The following is a 15,724-nucleotide window of genomic DNA, read 5'->3' on the forward strand; positions in this document are numbered from 1 at the left end:
ATTCACATGATAATCTGTCACCAATTGGATGGAAACCTAGCTCGTGACTGACCAGGTGAAATTCAGGTGAAAGCTGTGATCCCTTATTGATGTCACCTGTTAAATCCACTTCAATCAGTGGTGATGAAAGGGGAGGGGACAGGGTTAAAGATGAAGGGGAGGAGACAGGGTTAAAGATGAAGGGGAGGAGACAGGGTTAAAGATGAAGGGGAGGAGACAGGGTTAAAGATGAAGGGGAGGAGACAGGTTAAAGATGAAGGGGAGGAGACAGGTTAAAGATGAAGGGGAGGAGACAGGGTTAAAGATGAAGGGGAGGAGACAGGTTAAAGATGAAGGGGAGGAGACAGGGTTAAAGATGAAGGGGAGGAGACAGGGTTAAAAATGAAGGGGAGGAGACAGGGTTAAAGATGAAGGGGAGGAGACAGGGTTAAAGATGAAGGGGAGGAGACAGGGTTAAAGATGAAGGGGAGGAGACAGGTTAAAGATGAAGGGGAGGAGACAGGGTTAAAGAAGGATTTTTAAGCCTTGAGACAATTGAGACATGGATTGTGTATGTGTATCATTCAGAGGGAGAAAGGGCAAGACAAAATGTTTAAGTGCCTTTGTACTGAGTATGGTAGTAGGTGCCAGGCGCATCGGTTTGAGTGTGTCAAGAACAGCAACGCTGCTGAGTATTTCAGGCTCAACAGTGTCCTGTGTGTATCAAGAATGGTTCACCACCCAAAGAACATCCGGCAAAATTGATACAACTGTGGGAACCATTGGAGTCACCATGGGGCCAGCATCCCTGTGGAACGCTTTCCACACCTTGTAGAGTCCCTGACCCCGATGAATTGAGGCTGTTCTGTGGGCAAAAAGGGGGTGCAACTCAATATTAGGAAGGTGTTCCTAATGTTTTGTACACTCAGTGTAAACCTGTCCGTGACCATCATCAGGAAAAAAAGAACAATCGAAACAAACGACAAACTACATCATTTAGACACGATCTTTGTAAACCTTGTGGTTTGAACGTTTGAATAAAATAGCTTTATATAAGAGTTATAAATGAATTCTGACATTATCTACTAAGCAAAATACTTTCATTAGGCAAATATTAATTTCTAATTTATCAGAGGTTCATTATTAATTATAAACCGGGTGGTTCGAGCCCTAAATGCTGATAGGCTAAAAGTCGTGGTATATCAGACTGTATACCACAGGTATGACAAAACATTTATTTTTACTGCTCTAATTACGTTGGTAACCAGTTTATAACAGCAATAAGGTACCTCGGGGGTTTGTGGTATATGGCCAATATACCACGGCTAAGGGCTGTGTCCAGGCACGCCGCCTTGCATGGTGAATAAGAACAGCCTTTAGCCGTGGTATATTGGCCGCATATTGCAAAACCTCGTGCCTTATTGCTTAATTATACCACTCAGTGCGTCGTAAATGGAGCAGTCTGGGTATTGATCTGCAGCGTCAATAGGATTGATCCATTGAGGTTTTTTTTGTAGGAGAACTAATCACACAGAACCCTTTCTCCCTCAATTAGTCACTTCAAGCTCTCTTCAAGGGTTGTGTCCTAAATGGCACCCTATGCCCTTTATAGTGCACTACTTTTAACCAGAGCCCTATGGCACCCTATTCCCTTTATAGTGCACTACTTTTAACCAGGGCCCATAGTGCTCTGGTAAAAAGCAGTGCACTATATAGGACATAAGTTGACATTTTGGACTGACCATCTACTACCGACGGCCCTTTTTTATAGATGAGTGTTTCTCAATCTGTTTTTTAACAGGGACTGTGTACCAGTCTGTTTTTGCTAAAAATGCCAACAAGTCCTTGTCACTCATTGTTTTGAGAGATGGTGTTGGTTGAAGCAGAAAGATATCTGAGACCAGGCTAGGACTGGCAAACAATATTTTTATCCTCCTGGGGTGCCGCTTACATCAAAACTAGCACTCGAACATCTCAGGGTACCTGGGGTGCCGCTTCCATCAAAACTAGCACTCGAACATCTCAGGGTACCTGGGGTGCCGCTTCCATCAAAACTAGCACTCAAACATCTCAGGGTACCTGGGGTGCTGCTTCCATCAAAACTAGCACTCGAACATCTCAGGGTACCTGGGGTGCTGCTTCCATCAAAACTAGCACTCGAACATCTCAGGGTACCTGGGGTGCTGCTTCCATCAAAACTAGCTCTCGAACATCTCAGGGTACCTGGGGTGCTGCTTCCATCAAAACTAGCACTCGAACATCTCAGGGTACCTGGGGTGCCGCTTCCATCAAAACTAGCACTCAAACATCTCAGGGTACCTGGGGTGCTGCTTCCATCAAAACTAGCACTCGAACATCTCAGGGTACCTGGGGTGCCGCTTACATCAAAACTAGCACTCGAACATCTCAGGGTACCATAAAGCAATATCCCACGGACCGGGCCCGGTCCAGGAATCTGAGGTTGAGTAACACGGTTTTCGAAGAGCATCATAATGGAATATGAACATAACATGAGGATCATATAAACTCAGTTAATCCAAAGTTATTTTATACTATATATTTGCAAACTGTACAATTGCACTTATCATGTCATTCATTTCATTGAATGTTCCAGTCACTGTCTGTGCTACAAAGGATTGGCGTTGGAAAGGAATGGTTTTCAATACATCTGAAGAGACATGTTCTACCATAGAAAATAAACTCAAAATAATATGGAATAAAAAATGAAGCCCACATAGGGACAGCTACAGCTCAAGGCTTTATAGATTTCTCAAAATGAAATATTGCTGGTTCCTTTTGATGAAAAACAACAAGAGAAAATAACATCGCTATGGAGACAAGTGAAAGGTTTGATACAGAAACTCATTCATTATTTAAGACTTGATGATGACAGTTTAATCATGTCAGAAGATGTTTTGTTCATGGAAAAAACACCTTGAGAAATACTCTTATTTAGCTTTAATGACTCACCCAGAATCTAAGATTCATCCAGTGTTTGTGTGACTCAATTCTCCATGTCAATCACAATGTAAATGTGGCATTGCAGCAATCCAATGCATGTACTGTATGTTCAATACATAATTGCCAAACTCATCAAAATCAACGAGATTAAATTGGTTGTACTAATTATGTTGAATAAAACAGAGATGTTGAAAATGCTCTGCTAGCTGTACCAGTAGAAATCAGTTGAAAAGGTTTTATCTGCTCTGCTAGCAGTACCAGTAGAAATCAGTTGAAATGGTTTTATCTGCTCTGCTAGCAGTACCAGTAGAAATCAGTTGAAAAGGATTTATCTGCTCTGCTAGCAGTACCAGTAGAAATCAGTTGAAAATGTTTTATCTGCTCTGCTAGTAGTAACAGTACAAATCAAGTGAAAATATTTATTGGAAAGATAGAACAAGAAAAAAAGAGAGAACATTGAAACTAAGGACATTGGGGTAAAAATCCATGTCTTCAGAAAAACGTGACTTTGGTCTTTAGACTTGGGCTGTTTGGTGTTCGGTGTGGACTTTCTAAAATCTCACCAGTTATTGACATAAAATGTATCCATTACACAACAGGGAGAATCATCAATGAGACAGACTCATCGAGCTCTGGAGTTGTCGATCCCTGCTTTCTCTTACAGGTGGTTGGTCAGGTGACTGGTCAGGTTGTTGGTCAGGTGACTGGTCAGGTGGTTGGTCAGGTGGTTGGTCAGGTGACTGGTCAGGTGACTGGTCAGGTGACTGGTCAGGTGGTTGGTCAGGTGGTTGGTCAGGTGACTGGTCAGGTGACTGGTCAGGTGGTTGGTCAGGTGGTTGGTCAGGTGACTGGTCAGGTGGTTGGTCAGGTGGTTGGTCAGGTGGTTGGTCAGGTGGTTGGTCAGGTGGTTGGTCAGGTGGTTGGTCAGGTGACTGGTCAGGTGGTTGGTCAGGTGCTTGGTCAGGTGCTTGGTCAGGTGGTTGGTCAGGTGGTTGGTCAGGTGACTGGTCAGGTTGTTGGTCAGGTGGTTGGTCAGGTGGTTGGTCAGGTGACTGGTCAGGTTGTTGGTCAGATTTCCTCCATTTATTTTGTATCCAGTCATTGACCTAAAATGTATCAAAGAACTTGATAGAAAAAGGAAAAGGTGTATTGCTGTTCTCATTACGCTCCGTCAGTGGAATACTCCTCTGGCTGATCTCAGGGATCATAGGTTCAAAGGTCAACGGACAGGGTAGTTTAAGGGTCGACAACGGGAAAGTTGCTGACCTTGTTGTTCCTGCTGATTCGTCGTTCTGGCCGTGGGCGTGGCTGTTTGGTCTGGATCAGTTCCTCTGGGGTGTTCCCCAGCGGTGGGAGGAGCCTCTTTTTACTGTTCCTGGTCTCCGGCAGCCACTGGGGCGGCAGCTCGAATGGGCCGAACCCAAACTGGGTGGCGTTGTCGGGCTCCGTGGGGGTCGCTGGCGCCACCTGTGATGAGGAGGTGTAAGAGCAGGCGTGGACAGGGGCGACTTTTGGCAATATGAGAGGAGGTTCTTTAGTCACAAGAACACTCTCTCTGATTGGTTGGGTCTCTTTCTGTAGAACCATCTTACCTTCGTGTCCCCCTAGTCTACCCCCTCCCAGGTGGTTCTCTTTGGGTTGCAAACAACCCCCACCACCTCCTGACCCTAATGAAGGTATCTCATTCTCTACCTCCTCCTCGTCCTCTTCATCGGTCGGCCTAAAGATCTGCTGCTGTCCAATATTAAACATCTCCAGGAGCTGGCTCCCGGCCTGAGCCGAGCCCTCCAGCCCTCCCTCGCCCCCTAACCCCAGATCCCCAGTGCTGACTACGTTACGCCGGCTGTAGCGTCTGTGGACCCGGGCTAAAACATCCAACAGGCACTGCCTGGCCGTGCGGTTCACCGTCAGAAACAGCAGAGGGTTGGTGAGGAGAGACACCTTGGGCAGCCAGATGGCTGTGAGGTAGAGAGAAGGAGACAATTCCTCACCGTCCCCGAGAAGAGTGCGGTATACCACCAACGCCCCATAGGGGGCGCTACAGGCCGAGAAGGCTAAAACGACAGCTAGTAATGTAGCATGTAGCTCAGCCTCGCGCTGCGACACGTACGGAATAGAGATGGAGTTCTGAGGGGTTCTCAACGCTGCAATAATCACCTTCTTCTTCTGGCTGGCGCTAAGGGCTCGGCGAATCAGAACCATGAACAAGAAGACAACCGCCAGTGGGAGGATCACCTAAAAATAAAATGTAATTAAAAACACAACAACTGTTGTACTGTTGTCTGTCCTGCACCAACACTCTTAGGAAAAAAAAATGGTTCTAAAAATGGTTCTTCGGTTGTCCCCATAGGATACCCATTTTTGGTTCCAGGTCGAAGCCTTTTGGGTTCCATGTAACCATAGAGGGTTCTGGAACAAAAAAATAGTTCTCATATGGGAACAGTCAAAGAATCCTTAAATGTTCGCGATAACGTATTTTTTTTCTAAGAGGGTAGCACTCATACTTCTATTTTGTTACTAAACACTGGCGAGCCGAAAAGATTCTGTTTTTTTTTGTTGTTTTTTTAAGAAGTGTTTTTTTTTTTAACTTGCAATGATTGAAATTCACTGACTGGATAAAAACAGACTGATAAATGATCACAATGTAAATGTAACCACCGTGGTTACGTTGTATATCACCACGTAGACCATGTGACCCAAGGAGCGGGCGCGGGCGTCGGAGCATGACAAGGTGGCGTACACATCGGTAACGTTGGTGACGGCGAACACAGGCACGCTGGCGAGGGTGGCGTGGATCCAGATGTAGATAACCAGGTCACGTGATCTGGCGTCTGAGATCTTCCTCTCCAGAGGGTAGAGGACAGAGTAGTACCTAGAGAGAAGAATAATATGAGACAATATTACACACTGTCCAGAGGGTAAATGTATATATATATACACACACATAGTACCAGTCAAATGCTTGGACACACCTACTCATTCAAGCGTTTTTCTTTATTTTGACTATTTTCTTCATTGTATAATAATAGTGAAGACATCAAAACTATGAAATAACACACATAGTAGTAACCAAAAAAGTGTTAAACAAAACATTTTATATTTGAGATTCTTCAAAGTAACCACCCTTTGCCTTGATGACAGCTTTGCACACTCTTGGCATTCTCCCAACCAGCTCCATGAGGAATGCTTTTCCAACAGTCTTGAAGGAGTTCACACATATGCTGGACACTTGTTGGCTGCTTTTCCTTCACTCTGTGGTCCAACTCATCCCAAACCATCTCAATTGGGGTGAGGTTGGGTGATTGTAGAGACCAGGTCATACCCCCAGGACAGTAGTATCTACCATTAGATGTAGACAGGATCGTAGTAGCTACCATTAGATATAGACAGGACAGTAGTATCTACCATTAGATATAGACAGGACAGTAGTATCTACCATTAGATGTAGACAGGACAGTAGTATCTACCATTAGATATAGACAGGACAGTAGTATCTACCATTAGATATAGACAGGACAGTAGTAGCTACTATTAGATATAGACAGGACAGTAGTATCTACCATTAGATAGACAGGACAGTAGTAGCTACCATTAGATATAGACAGGACAGTAGTATCTACCATTAGATATAGACAGGACAGTAGTATCTACCATTAGATATAGACAGGACAGTAGTATCTACCATTAGATATAGACAGGACAGTAGTAGCTACTATTAGATATAGACAGGACAGTAGTATCTACCATTAGATAGACAGGACAGTAGTAGCTACCATTAGATATAGACAGGACAGTAGTATCTACCATTAGATATAGACAGGACAGTAGTATCTACCATTAGATATAGACAGGACAGTAGTATCTACAATTAGATATAGACAGGACAGTAGTATCTACCATTAGATATAGACAGGACAGTAGTATCTACAATTAGATATAGACAGGACAGTAGTAGCTACCATTAGATATAGACAGGACAGTAGTATCTACCATTAGATGTAGACACAGGACAGTAGTATCTACCATTAGATATAGACAGAACAGTAGTATCTACCATTAGATATAGACAGGACAGTAGTAGCTACCATTACATATAGACAGGACAGTAGTATCTACCATTAGATATATAAAGGACAGTAGTATCTACCATTAGATATAGACAGGACGTAGTATCTACCATTAGATATAGACAGGACAGTAGTATCTACCATTAGATATAGACAAGACAGTACTAGCTACCATTAGATATAGACAGGACAGTAGTATCTACCATTAGATGTAGACAGGATCGTAGTAGCTACCATTAGATATAGACAGGACAGTAGTAGCTACCATTAGATATAGACAGGACAGTAGTAGCTACCATTAGATATAGACAGGACAGTAGTAGCTACCATTAGATATAGACAGGACAGTAGTAGCTACCATTAGATATAGACAGGACAGTAGTATCTACCATTAGATATAGACAGGACAGTAGTATCTACCATTAGATATAGACAGGACAGTAGTAGCTACCATTAGATATAGACAGGACAGTAGTATCTACCATTAGATATAGACAGGACAGTAGTAGCTACCATTAGATATAGACAGGACAGTAGTATCTACCATTAGATATAGACAGGACAGTAGTATCTACCATTAGATATAGACAGGACAGTAGTAGCTACCATTAGATATAGACAGGACAGTAGTATCTACCATTAGATATAGACAGGACAGTAGTATCTACCATTAGATATAGACAGGACAGTAGTATCTACCATTAGATATAGACAGGACAGTAGTAGCTACCATTAGATGTAGACAGGACAGTAGTAGCTACCATTAGATATAGACAGGACAGTAGTATCTACCATTAGATATAGACAGGACAGTAGTATCTACCATTAGATGTAGACAGGATCGTAGTATCTACCATTAGATATAGACAGGACAGTAGTAGCTACCATTAGATATAGACAGGACAGTAGTATCTACCATTAGATATAGACAGGACAGTAGTATCTACCATTAGATATAGACAGGACAGTAGTATCTACCATTAGATATAGACAGGACAGTAGTAGCTACCATTAGATATAGACAGGACAGTAGTATCTACCATTAGATATAGACAGGACAGTAGTATCTACCATTAGATATAGACAGGACAGTAGTATCTACCATTAGATATAGACAGGACAGTAGTATCTACCATTAGATATAGACAGGACAGTAGTAGCTACCATTAGATATAGACAGGACAGTAGTAGCTACCATTAGATATAGACAGGACAGTAGTATCTACCATTAGATATAGACAGGACAGTAGTATCTACCATTAGATATAGACAGGACAGTAGTATCTACCATTAGATATAGACAGTATCGTAGTATCTACCATTAGATATAGACAGGACAGTAGTATCTACCATTAGATATAGACAGGACAGTAGTATCTACCATTAGATATAGACAGGACAGTAGTAGCTACCATTAGATATAGACAGGACAGTAGTATCTACCATTAGATATAGACAGGACAGTACTAGCTACCATTAGATGTAGACAGTAGTATCTACCATTAGATATAGACAGGACAGTAGTAGCTACCATTACATATAGACAGGACAGTAGTATCTACCATTAGATATAGACAGGACAGTAGTAGCTACCATTAGATATAGACAGGACAGTAGTAGCTACCATTAGATATAGACAGGACAGTAGTATCTACCATTAGATATAGACAGGACAGTAGTAGCTACCATTAGATATAGACAGGACAGTAGTATCTACCATTAGATATAGACAGTATCGTAGTATCTACCATTAGATATAGACAGGACAGTAGTATCTACCATTAGATATAGACAAGACAGTACTAGCTACCATTAGATATAGACAGGACAGTAGTATCTACCATTAGATATAGACAGGACAGTAGTATCTACCATTAGATATAGACAGGACAGTAGTATCTACCATTAGATATAGACAGGACAGTAGTATCTACCATTAGATATAGACAGGACAGTAGTATCTACCATTAGATATAGACAGGACAGTAGTATCTACCATTAGATATAGACAGGACAGTAGTATCTACCATTAGATATAGACAGGACAGTAGTATCTACCATTAGATATAGACAGGACAGTAGTATCTACCATTAGATATAGACAGGACAGTAGTATCTACCATTAGATATAGACAGGACAGTAGTATCTACCATTAGATATAGACAGGACAGTAGTAGCTACCATTAGATGTAGACAAGACAGTACTAGCTACCATTAGATGTAGACAAGACAGTACTAGCTACCATTAGATATAGACAGGACAGTAGTATCTACCATTAGATATAGACAGGACAGTAGTATCTACCATTAGATATAGACAGTACAGTAGTATCTACCATTAGATATAGACAGGACAGTAGTATCTACCATTAGATATAGACAGGACAGTAGTATCTACCATTAGATATAGACAGGACAGTAGTAGCTACCATTAGATATAGACAGGACAGTAGTAGCTACCATTAGATATAGACAGAACAGTAGTATTTACAAAGGCTGCAGTCTGAGCACGAGGAGCAGGAATCTCTCATGAGAGCAGAGAGCAGGCATTGACAAGGATTCTCTTGGAAACATCACAGAAGAGAATAAAAGGTAAGACTTGTGTTCTTGTGATTGTTAATTTCCTGTGAGTTTGGTGTAAACAGTGTGAACAGTATGAACACTAAGGAAAGCCTTCTAAGAGGATGTAGATGGAAGACTCTCTGGAGTGGAGACAGGAGGGTCCTTCACTGAGGCTAGATAAATACTCTCTAGTTGCACGCATGACTGTAAGTCCCTTTGAATAAAAATGTCTGCTGAATATGATATATTACTCTGCTTGGCCTACACCTTCTATCTAGACTAACCTTGCTGTACCTACTGTGCCTAGGTCATTGTGAAGGGGAAGACGAAGAGAGGGATCTTAACTGAGGTGTGAAGGGTCTTAACTGAGGTGTGAAAAGTCTTAACTGAGTTGTGAAGAGTCTTAACTGAGGTGTGAAGAGTCTTAACTGAGGTGTGAAGTGTCTTAACTGTGTTGTGAAGTGTCTTAACTGAGTTGTGAAGAGTCTTAACTGAGTTGTGAAGAGTCTTAACTGAGTTGTGAAGAGTCTTAACTGAGGTGTGAAGCGTCTTAACTGAGGTGTGTGTGAAGGGTCTTAACTGAGGTGTGAAGGGTCTTAACTGAGGTGTGAAAAGTCTTAACTGAGTTGTGAAGAGTCTTAACTGAGGTGTGAAGAGTCTTAACTGAGTTGTGAAGAGTCTTAACTGAGTTGTGAAGAGTCTTAACTGAGTTGTGAAGAGTCTTAACTGAGTTGTGAAGAGTCTTAACTGAGTTGTGAAGAGTCTTAACTGAGTTGTGAAGAGTCTTAACTGAGTTGTGAAGAGTCTTAACTGAGTTGTGAAGGGTCTTAACTGAGTTGTGAAGGGTCTTAACTGAGGTGTGAAGAGTCTTAACTGAGTTGTGAAGAGTCTTAACTGAGTTGTGAAGAGTCTTAACTGAGGTGTGAAGAGTCTTAACTGAGGTGTGAAGAGTCTTAACTGAGTTGTGAAGAGTCTTAACTGAGTTGTGAAGAGTCTTAACTGAGTTGTGAAGAGTCTTAACTGAGTTGTGAAGAGTCTTAACTGAGGTGTGAGGAGTCTTAACTGAGGTGTGAGGAGTCTTAACTGAGTTGTGAAGTCTTTTTTTATTTCACCTTTATTTAACCAGGTAGGTTAGTTGAGAACAAGTTCTCATTTGCAACTGTGACCTGGCCAAGATAAAGCATAGCAGTGTGAACAGACAACACAGAGTTACACATGGAGTAAACAATAAACAAGTCAATAACACAGTAGAAAAAAAAGAGAGTCTATGTACATTGTACATTGTAACGTAACGCAATCATCACTGCTAGCTAGCCAGCTAGCCCCCGAATAGCAGCACTGTAGAAACTATTACAGTACAACGGTTTGATTTGTTTGATCGTAGCTAGCTAGCTACATAGCCGTCTTTGTATCTAAGACAATTGTGTAGTCTAGAGCGATTTTCTAGGTTAGCTAGCCAGCTATTGTCGTTCTTTTAACGTAACGTAACGCAATCAACACTGCTAGCTAGCTAGCTAGCCCCAAATAGCAGCACTGTAGAAACTATTACACTCGACGGAACGACTTGATTAGTGTAGTGTCAACATCGCAGCCACTGCCAGCTAGCCTACAAAGTCAACAACGCAGCCACTGCCAGCTAGCCTACTCCAGCAGTACTGTATCATTTCAATCATTTTATTCAATAAGATTTTTGCTACGTAAGCTTAACTTTCTGAACATTCGAGACGTGTAGTCCACTTGTCATTCCAATCTCCTTTGCATTAGCGTAGCCTCTTCTGTAGCCTGTCAACTATGTGTCTATCTATCCCTGTTCTCTCCTCTCTGCACAGACCATACAAACGCTCCACACCGCGTGGCCGTGGCCACCCTAATCTGGTGGTCCCAGAGCGCACGACCCACGTGGAGTTCCAGGTCTCCGGTAGCCTCTGGAACTGCCGATCTGCGGCCAACAAGGCAGAGTTCATCTCAGCCTATGCCTCCCTCCAGTCCCTCGACTTCTTGGCACTGACGGAAACATGGATCACCACAGATAACACTGCTACTCCTACTGCTCTCTCTTCGTCCGCCCACGTGTTCTCGCACACCCCGAGAGCTTCTGGTCAGCGGGGTGGTGGCACCGGGATCCTCATCTCTCCCAAGTGGTCATTCTCTCTTTCTCCCCTTACCCATCTGTCTATCGCCTCCTTTGAATTTCATGCTGTCACAGTTACCAGCCCTTTCAAGCTTAACATCCTTATCATTTATCACCCTCCAGGTTCCCTCGGAGAGTTCATCAATGAGCTTGATGCCTTGATAAGCTCCTTTCCTGAGGACGGCTCACCTCTCACAGTCCTGGGCGACTTTAACCTCCCCACGTCTACCTTTGACTCATTCCTCTCTGCCTCCTTCTTTCCACTCCTCTCCTCTTTTGACCTCACCCTCTCACCTTCCCCCCCTACTCACAAGGCAGGCAATACGCTCGACCTCATCTTTACTAGATGCTGTTCTTCCACTAACCTCATTGCAACTCCCCTCCAAGTCTCCGACCACTACCTTGTATCCTTTTCCCTCTCGCTCTCATCCAACACTTCCCACACTGCCCCTACTCGGATGGTATCGCGCCGTCCCAACCTTCGCTCTCTCTCTCCCGCTACTCTCTCCTCCTCCATCCTATCATCTCTTCCCTCTGCTCATACCTTCTCCAACCTATCTCCTGATTCTGCCTCCTCAACCCTCCTCTCTTCCCTTTCTGCATCCTTTGACTCTCTATGTCCCCTATCCTCCAGGCCGGCTCGGTCCTCCCCTCCCGCTCCGTGGCTCGACGACTCATTGCGAGCTCACAGAACAGAGCTCCGGGCAGCCGAGCGGAAATGGAGGAAAACTCGCCTCCCTGCGGACCTGGCATCCTTTCACTCCCTCCTCTCTACATTTTCCTCCTCTGTCTCTGCTGCTAAAGCCACTTTCTACCACTCTAAATTCCAAGCATCTGCCTCTAACCCTAGGAAGCTCTTTGCCACCTTCTCCTCCCTCCTGAATCCTCCTCCCCCTCCCCCTCCTCCCTCTCTGCAGATGACTTCGTCAACCATTTTGAAAAGAAGGTCGACGACATCCGATCCTCGTTTGCTAAGTCAAACGACACCGCTGGTTCTGCTCACACTGCCCTACCCTGTGCTCTGACCTCTTTCTCCCCTCTCTCTCCAGATGAAATCTCGCTTCTTGTGACGGCCGGCCGCCCAACAACCTGCCCGCTTGACCCTATCCCCTCCTCTCTTCTCCAGACCATTTCCGGAGACCTTCTCCCTTACCTCACCTCGCTCATCAACTCATCCCTGACCGCTGGCTACGTCCCTTCCGTCTTCAAGAGAGCGAGAGTTGCACCCCTTCTGAAAAAACCTACACTCGATCCCTCCGATGTCAACAACTACAGACCAGTATCCCTTCTTTCTTTTCTCTCCAAAACTCTTGAACGTGCCGTCCTTGGCCAGCTCTCCCGCTATCTCTCTCAGAATGACCTTCTTGATCCAAATCAGTCAGGTTTCAAGACTAGTCATTCAACTGAGACTGCTCTTCTCTGTATCACGGAGGCGCTCCGCACTGCTAAAGCTAACTCTCTCTCCTCTGCTCTCATCCTTCTAGACCTATCGGCTGCCTTCGATACTGTGAACCATCAGATCCTCCTCTCCACCCTCTCCGAGTTGGGCATCTCCGGCGCGGCCCACGCTTGGATTGCGTCCTACCTGACAGGTCGCTCCTACCAGGTGGCGTGGCGAGAATCTGTCTCCTCGCCACGCGCTCTCACCACTGGTGTCCCCCAGGGCTCTGTTCTAGGCCCTCTCCTATTCTCGCTATACACCAAGTCACTTGGCTCTGTCATAACCTCACATGGTCTCTCCTATCATTGCTATGCAGACGACACACAATTAATCTTCTCCTTTCCCCCTTCTGATGACCAGGTGGCGAATCGCATCTCTGCATGTCTGGCAGACATATCAGTGTGGATGACGGATCACCACCTCAAGCTGAACCTCGGCAAGACGGAGCTGCTCTTCCTCCCGGGGAAGGACTGCCCGTTCCATGATCTCGCTATCACGGTTGACAACTCCATTGTGTCCTCCTCCCAGAGCGCTAAGAACCTTGGCGTGATCCTGGACAACACCCTGTCGTTCTCAACCAACATCATGGCGGTGGCCCGTTCCTGTAGGTTCATGCTCTACAACATCCGCAGAGTACGACCCTGCCTCACACAGGAAGCGGCGCAGGTCCTAATCCAGGCACTTGTCATCTCCCGTCTGGATTACTGCAACTCGCTGTTGGCTGGGCTCCCTGCCAGTGCCATTAAACCCCTACAACTCATCCAGAACGCCGCAGCCCGTCTGGTGTTCAACCTTCCCAAGTTCTCTCACGTCACCCCGCTCCTCCGCTCTCTCCACTGGCTTCCAGTTGAAGCTCGCATCCGCTACAAGACCATGGTGCTTGCCTACGGAGCTGTGAGGGGAACGGCACCGCAGTACCTCCAGGCTCTGATCAGGCCCTACACCCAAACAAGGGCACTGCGTTCATCCACCTCTGGCCTGCTCGCCTCCCTACCACTGAGGAAGTACAGTTCCCGCTCAGCCCAGTCAAAACTGTTCGCTGCTCTGGCCCCCCAATGGTGGAACAAACTCCCTCACGACGCCAGGACAGCAGAGTCAATCACCACCTTCCGGAGACACCTGAAACCCCACCTCTTCAAGGAATACCTAGGATAGGATAAGTAATCCTTCTCACCCCCCCCTTAAATGATTTAGATGCACTATTGTAAAGTGGCTGTTCCACTGGATGTCAGAAGGTGAATTCACCAATTTGTAAGTCGCTCTGGATAAGAGCGTCTGCTAAATGACTTAAATGTAAATGTAATTGTGTGCAAAAGGCATGAGGAGGTAGGCGAATAATTAGAATTTTGCAGATTAACACTGGAGTGATCAATGATCAGATGGTCATGTACAGGTAGAGATATTGGTGTGCAAAAGAGCAGAAAAGTAAATAAATAAAAACATTATGGGGATGAGGTAGGTAAAATTGGGTGGGCTATTTACCGATAGACTATGTACAGCTGCAGCGATTGGTTTGCTGCTCAGATAGCAGATGTTTGAAGTTGGTGAGGGAGATAAAAGTCTCCAACTTCAGCGATTTTTGCAATTCATTCCAGTCACAGGCAGCAGAGAACTGGAACGAAAGACGGCCAAATGAGGTGTTGGCTTTAGGGATGATTAGTGAGATACATCTGCTGGAGCGCGTGCTACGGGTGGGTGTTGCCATTGTGACCAGTGAACTGAGATAAGGCGGAGCTTTACCTAGCATGGACTTGTAGATGACCTGGAACCAGTGGGTCTGGCGACGAATATGTAGCGAGGGCCAGCCGACGAGAGCATACAGGTCGCATTGGTGGGCGGTATAAGGTGCTTTAGTGACAAAACGGATGGCACTGTGATAAACTGCATCCAGTTTGCTGAGTAGAGTGTTGGAAGCTATTTTGTAGATGACGTCGCCGAAGTCAAGGATCGGTAGGATAGTCAGTTTTACTAGGGTGAGTTTGGCGGCGTGAGTGGAGGCTTTGTTGCGGAATAGAAAGCCGACTCTAGATTTGATTTTCGATTGGAGATGTTTGATATGAGTCTGGAAGGAGAGTTTACAGTCTAGCCAGACACCTAGGTACTTATAGATGTCCACATATTCAAGGTCGGAACCATCCAGGGTGGTGATACTAGTCAGGCGTGCGGGTGCAGGCAGCGAACGGTTGAAAAGCATGCATTTGGTTTTACTCGCGTTTAAGAGCAGTTGGAGGCCACGGAAGGAGTGTTGTATGGCATTGAAGCTCGTTTGGAGGTTAGATAGCACAGTGTCCAAGGACGGGCCGGAAGTATATAGAATGGTGTCGTCTGCGTAGAGGTGGATCTTGGAATCGCCCCCAGCAAGAGCAACATCATTGATATATATAGAGAAAAGAGTCGGCCCGAGAATTGAAACCTGTGGCACCCCCATAGAGACTGCCAGAGGACCGGACAGCATGCCCTCCGATTTGACACACTGAACACTTAACTGAAGTGTGAATGAAGGTGTGAAGAGTCTTAACTGAGTTGTGAAGAGTCTTAACTGAAGGTGTGACGAGTCTTAACTGAGGTGTGAAGAGTCTTAA

General features: G+C 44.8%; 1 protein-coding gene across 1 annotated transcript in view; it reads right to left on the reverse strand.

The window, feature by feature from the left end:
- Positions 1-323: 323 nt before the first annotated feature.
- The window catches only part of LOC135557938 (G-protein coupled receptor 176-like), a 31,076-nt gene continuing 15,675 nt past the window's right edge, over positions 324-15,724 (reverse strand). The window contains exons 3-4 of the mRNA XM_064991661.1: positions 5,599-5,812; positions 324-5,175 (exon numbers count right to left, since the gene is read on the reverse strand). Coding sequence (XP_064847733.1) covers positions 4,177-5,175; positions 5,599-5,812 — 1,213 coding nt within the window. The 3' untranslated portion in view covers positions 324-4,176. The remainder of the gene's footprint in view (positions 5,176-5,598; positions 5,813-15,724) is intronic.

Source organism: Oncorhynchus masou, chromosome 16 (genome assembly GCF_036934945.1).
Source record: "Oncorhynchus masou masou isolate Uvic2021 chromosome 16, UVic_Omas_1.1, whole genome shotgun sequence".
In the NCBI taxonomy this organism is placed as follows: domain Eukaryota; kingdom Metazoa; phylum Chordata; class Actinopteri; order Salmoniformes; family Salmonidae; genus Oncorhynchus; species Oncorhynchus masou.